Below are 6,693 nucleotides of genomic sequence, written 5' to 3' on the forward strand. Positions count from 1 at the left end.
GGTACAAATTCTCTATGATGAATGTGATCATATATATCTAAAATGTGCCAATAAAACTTGATTTTAAAAACTCTTTTTCCTCCATTAGTTTAATTTTTGCCTTTTCTGCTTCCTGCCATGTTACACTGGGTCTCTGCTGAAAGCTTTCAGCCCTCATCGTCTATTTCAATGTATTCATCCCCTCATAGATTCTCCCTAAATTCCTAAGTAAGGTCTCAGAGTAGTTCTTTAGTTCAATATTTAATTTTCTGAAGCACCCTTGATCTTTATTTCCACTATGATTTTTTCTAATTCTTGGGTTCATAGAGCACAGTGTGGTTCTGTCTGCAGATGAAACGGTGTCCAATTTCCTACACATCAGGTGCTGACCTTCCAGAAGCATCTCGTGTGGGTGTGGCAATCCACTGATCCACTTCCCCGGATGTGCCTCAACTTAGGAAACTCAGGGCCCTGTTGAAAACCCTACTTTTATTTACCACTTTCTTCCAAATGTGGAAGACAAGATAGTCGATATGCTGTGATGAACAGAACAATGAGTCAGCATTCAGCACTGAATTCGGAGTGTTTACCCTGTGAGCAGAGTCCTAGAAGCTACCAAACCCCACGTCTTACTAACCCAGCAGAGAACATGTAACTTCTTCGAATGCAGAGTTTATTGCAAACCCGGAGCCTCCTCAGACCCTCCGTGCTAAATTCCAGCAGCACACTAGGAACCCAAAGAATATTATATGATAAAATTAATCGATGCAGACTCTATTCCTTTAATACACTGCCTAAACTGCACTTATTTTCTTATGAAGAGGTAAAGAAATTGGTGTTTGCAGACAAGGAGTAACTACTCCGCTGTAAACAAAGATAAACTTGAGTCATTTGTAGGAAAATGGATGCACCTGGAGACCATAATGTTAAGTGGAATAAATCAGGCACATAAGCTTAAGAATCATATAGAAAACCCCACATTATCACATTTGAAACCCCAACTTGTAAATACAGAGCAAAACAAAAGATAAATAATAGGAAGTAGGGAGATGGGTTTTCTCAAATGGGAAGGGAACCACGAGACGCAGAGAGGGGAGGAAGGAGAGCAAGAGGATGGAATCGAGGTGTGTTATGTACATGTACCAACCCCTCACCAGGAATGTAAACGCTATGTACTGCAAACAGGTACTAACAAAAATAAACTTAAAAAATAAGAATGCAAAACAAACAAGAAAAAGATATTAATCACAATCACTAACTTTTTAAAAGAGAAAAACATACTGTTGCCCAGGAATTTGATTTATGAGCCTCTGTCATGACCAAGTCATCAGTCCCCGAAAATTTACCCTCTGTGTGAAGTCATACACAGCAACGTGCCTCTTCTGTATTCACATCCTACAGATGATTCGAAGATCAGAGTAAAGGAAGTTCTGGTCCTCTGCGGAAGCGGGCCCCTCCGACTAAAGGGCCACATCACTCTTTTCTGGGAGTAGGTTTTCCATAGCTAAGGACATTTTAAATTTTATGTAGCATTTCTGCTGGTTGTGCCTTGGCTCATAAAAACATTACATATCCACTCAGGTGAAAGAAATAGCATTTGGAGGTTTGCTCCCTCTTTCCACCCCGGGACCAACGCCAGCTACAAATGCCGCGTGAGTCCTAGGTTTCAGGCTGCAGCAAAGGGAGCACCGAACAGATGTTAGTGTTGAAAAAGGTCACAGATAAAATCTAGGCTTACAACTCCACCCCTCATTTCCTCAGACAACACTCTATCGACTAATTGCCAATCAGCTTCCTCTCCAGAAAAGCTTTCTGTTTTTATGTCTAAGATAAAAATAAATTTAAAAATATAACATGAAAATAATAAAGGAAAAAAATCATTATTAAACAGGGTAAAATGGGAGATCTTTTTAAAAACAATTTCTTCCTTTTTTCTGTCTCTCTTTTTCTTTCTTCTGACATGCTAGATAGTGAACGAGTATTCAAGGTGAAGTGAACATTTCCACAGGCACAAAAATACTTGAGGAGTGCTTGGCCTATTGATTTCTTTGATCACAAGTGTATGTTGAGTTTCCAGATACTTCTCATATATTTGCCTAGTTTTGTGCCATTCCTGAGCTTATCTTAGAAGTGCAGAGCAATAGCACATCCGAAATACATTCTGTAGTTAGTAATGGCTGGAGAAGAATATCTTCTTCCACCTGTCTAGGGAATCTTGGATTTCCTTGTTCCTCAGACTGTAGACAAGTGGATTCAACGTGGGGATTATAATAGTGTACAAGACTGATGCCAGCTTGTTTTGGCTCAGGGAATCTCCAGAGTTAGGATACATATGAACAAGCATCCCTGAGCTGAGGAAAAGGGTGACTGCTGTCAGGTGAGAAGCACAGGTGCTGAGGGCCTTAGATCTGCATTCAGCTGAAGTGATCCTCAGAATGGCGGCAATGGTGTAACCATAGGAGACGATGACAACCAAGACAGACAGGAGGCCAAAGATCACTGTGAGCATGGAGGTCGTGACTTGGAAGAAAAAGGTGTCAGAGCAGGACAAGACCAGCAGTTGTGGCAAGTCACAGAAGAAATGGTTGATGACACTTGGCCCACAGAAATGCAGGCAGCAAGGCACACAGTTGGATAAATGAGCCAAAGAATCCCATTGTGCAAGATCCCACCAGCATCTGCACACACAGGGTGGGGGACATGATGGCTGTGTAGAGCAGGGGGTTACAAATGTCAGCATAGCGATCGTACGCCATGGCCACCAGAAGGCAGCACTCAGACAGACCCAGGCTGGAGAAGAAGCACTGTGTGATGCACCCCATGAAGGAGATAAACTTATGCTTCTTGAAGAAGTCTGAGAGTATCTTGGGGGCTATCATGGAAATAGAACAGATATCCAGGAGTGACAGGTTGCTGAGGAAAAAATACATGTGTGTGTGGAGATGAGCATCCATCTTGGTGAGGGTGATGAGGCCCACATTCCAGGAGACTGCCATGAGGTAGATTCCCAGGAATATCACAAGGAGGGCAATGGTGAGCCCTGGAAACTCGGGGAATCCCAGGAGAATGAACTTTGCAGCAGTTGTACTGTTCCTGCCCCAGCCACTGCGTTGATGGTCCTACTATCTGCAGAGAAAGAGAGAACAAATCTCTAGTTAGTAGTTATCCCAGTTTCTGTGGAAATAAACCACCTTCCATCCATACAAAATACATAACCAAGAGGAGTACTGAGCTACTTTAGGGAAACTCCCTGTTGGCTTTGCCGCTAAATGGCTACACTGGTCAGGAGTGTCGACTCTTTCACATGTACATAGGATAATTAAACGTTTCAGTATTAACCCACCAGGCTTTTAGGAGGGCAAAAAGTACAAACCAGCTGGAAGGGCCTTTTTGAAAGATGCTAAATTCAATTTTGGATGCTATTAAAGGGACTATATTCCGCTTATACAACTTTGTGTCATGCAATGTCATGCAGCTGTTGTGTGACTGTGGCTCAGCTACCTGTGAGGTTTATGACTCAGAGAAAGTTATGTAATATGTTATACCTGTTATTCTACCTGCAAAATACAGACTGTGGAACCCACCTAAAAGTGTTTATATTAAATTAGCGAAGTATCTGCCATGTGCATAGTAAGCATTATATGAAATAGTGTTATTAGGGGATATCTTTCTAGTACAGGGTTTTTAAAAAAATTTTTTAAAAAATTGGGGGAATACTGGGAAACAAACTCAGGACCTCATGCTTGCCAGGCATCTAGTATAGTTTTGAAGCACACTTTCAGTTTGTGAAAAACTTGTAATTTAAAAGGTTTAAAGAATGATAGAGAAAACATCCCCTGACTAACACATCTGGGAGATACAATCCTTCCCCGGGACGGGGCTCTTGTACCCTGACAGCACAGAGTTCTCTCAGGAATGAGAAGCCACAAACATCACAGAAACTGCGCTCAGCCTCCCATACGTGCTGGGCTTGGGCCATGGGTCTCTTCTGGCCTCGGCTGTGAAAGAGGATTTTCCAGGGTCTAGCATGGAGAGACAAGGGTGAATTTTTCTCAAGAGGGATGTGTAAAGGGTGTGTTCCCAGCTGATTCCATTTCCTCACACTACCATGAGCCCCTCGTCCCGTGAATCAAGTTCCAATGTCCCTCTCCAGACTTTCACAGTCATGAGATCTGGGTCTTTCAGAGGAACCATTGTCATTTATTAGCCAAACCGGAAAATTTAGAGCATGACAGGGAAGCTGTGAATATCCAGTAATTATACATATTAATAGCGTCCGGTGCAATATTTCAGCACATGCATACAGTATGCACTGATGAAATCAGAGGAATTAGCTTTCCTGTCTCGTCATTTCTTTAGAATTGAAGTGTTTGAGCTCCTCTTTCTTAGATCTTTATAAAATGCATGATAGATTCTCCTGAGCTACAGCCATTTGACTGCGCCATGGAGGACGAGGGTTTATCCATTCTGTTTTTATACTCATTATCCAAACTCCCTTCATGCTCCCTCCTGTGACATTTCCCAGGCTGTGGAGATCATTATATTAGACGAATATAAGCTTTTTAGTTCCCACATATGAGCAAGAACATGAAGTGTTAGCCTTTGTGGAACTGGCCTACTTAACTGTCCTCTGGTACCATACATTTTCAAGAAATGACAGGATTTTTATTTTTCTTTTTGACCACGAAGTGTAGGTTTCCCAGCACTATTTGTGGAAGAGGCTGTCCATGTTTTGGACACCTTTGTGGAGAGAATCAGTTGGCAGTAAATGTGTGAGTTTTTTGCTGGGTCCTCTATTCTGCTTAATGGTCTCTCTATATGTCTATCTCTAGGCCGAACCCATGTTGTAATGAAAATGGTTCTATGACTTAAAATTTAGTATTGGGGTGTCCCCGGTTTTGCTTTCTTTGCCCAAGACTGCTTGGCTATTTGGGGTTCTTTGTGATTTTGTATGAATTTTAGAATTGGTTTTCTACTCCTGTGAATAATGTCACTGGTATTTTGATGAGAATTTCACTGAATCTGTAGACCATATTGTACAACATGGGCATTTCTAAAATATTCGTTCTTCCAACACATGAACATGGGAGATCTTTCCACATTTTAATGTATTATTCAATTTCTTTCTTCATTGTTCAAGATTACTTTGGTTATCTAGGTTAAAATATATTCAATAATTTTAAACATTTACTTAAAAGACATGTTCTAATACATACCAGAAATATTTGGATGATACTGTAAAATATCTAGTTATGGTTTCTTTCACCATTACAGACAAATTATACACTTATTGGGGTGACCCCTCTTTTGAGTTGTTGGGAATCCTTTTATACCTCTTGATCTATCCAAATTTAGGATAATGTAGGGCCTCCTGAAGTTACATTTGCATTGCTTTAACTAATAAAATAATGACAAATATTCGGCAGCTAGTCATACATATATATTTGAGCATTTATTGAGGAAGAGATTATATTTTCTGTGGAATAGGGTGGGAAAAGTAAATATTTAAGACTCAGAATGCATGACCTTAGTTTGTCCTGAGTCAAGAGCATGAGAAGCCATGATCCTTAACTTGTCATAAGTCCAGAGCTATGTTAACTCAAATGACATAGGCAATAGCACAGACTCAGTTCTGCTGCAGAAGTAAACAAAAACTTAGTAGCTAAAAAATAAAATAAAAAAAAAAAAAAAAAAAAAGCTTTATTTCTTATAAACCATGGCATCAAGAATTAGGTAATTTCATCTCACTCTAACACCACCACTGATAGAACAACCGTTGTCTAACACGTTGCCTATTCTAGCAGCAAAGGGATAAAACACACATAGCAAAGCATAAACTGTTTCTTAAGGCATGTACCTATAAACATAGCATGTCACTTCCGTTCATATTTAATTTGGCCTAAAGGTCTCATGATCAAAATTCTGATTCACAAAAGAGGAACAATAATAAAACTTACAGCCATGTATCCTTCTAGCCACAGTGTTTGTTTTCTTTTTCATCCCACCTGACTTCTGTAAAAGAGGAACCCAGACTCTTCCCAGACACAATTTTATGCCCAAGATTCAGGATCTTTGAGGATTTTCTAGCCATCTCATAATAATGCCTAAATGCTTCTTGCTTTGGAGACTTGTGAACTAAAAGACATACCCAGCATTCAATGGTGGAATGTGGATTGGACAATGACAACAACAATTCCCTTTAGGAAGTGAGAAAAATGAAGGCATGTAGCACTCCATGAGTTAGCAATTTCAAAATCCCACCTGGAAGAACTTTGAAGAAATTTTGAATTGGAAATGGTGTTTACACCAGGACTAGGATTCTCTAAATCTATTATTTTCCATGCCATTTCCCATTCTGTACATTTTTTCTTGAACATTTATCCTCCTTGGCTACATTTGAAGAAAAAAACTGAATATCTCCTCCTTGTGAGTTAGAACAGCTATTTGAGTCAGCTTCCTAGGTGTGCAGATTTTTGGCCAAGATTTGCTTAAGTCCTAAATAATTAAAAGTCTCTTTGTTCAGATTAATATTGCCTTCTTATCTACTTATTAAAGTCAACCCCTTTGTTAAGGGCTAGATTCATGATTTGTTCAAAGATTCCCCCTCTCCTCATAAGTAGCTATAGGTATACACACACACACACACACACACACACACACACACAAATATCTTAAGACAATCAAGATTCTCTAGAGGAGCACACTCTAACTCCC

General features: G+C 40.0%; 1 protein-coding gene across 1 annotated transcript in view; it reads right to left on the reverse strand.

The window, feature by feature from the left end:
- Window positions 1-2,146: 2,146 nt before the first annotated feature.
- LOC102008559 (olfactory receptor 1440-like) overlaps window positions 2,147-6,693 on the reverse strand; it is a 20,460-nt gene continuing 15,913 nt past the window's right edge. The window contains 2 exon segments of the mRNA XM_013506388.1: window positions 2,147-2,594; window positions 2,596-3,072. Of these exon segments, the coding sequence (XP_013361842.1) occupies window positions 2,147-2,594; window positions 2,596-3,072 (925 nt within the window).

Source organism: Chinchilla lanigera, unplaced genomic scaffold, assembly GCF_000276665.1.
Source record: "Chinchilla lanigera isolate Chin_1 unplaced genomic scaffold, ChiLan1.0 scaffold00110, whole genome shotgun sequence".
In the NCBI taxonomy this organism is placed as follows: domain Eukaryota; kingdom Metazoa; phylum Chordata; class Mammalia; order Rodentia; family Chinchillidae; genus Chinchilla; species Chinchilla lanigera.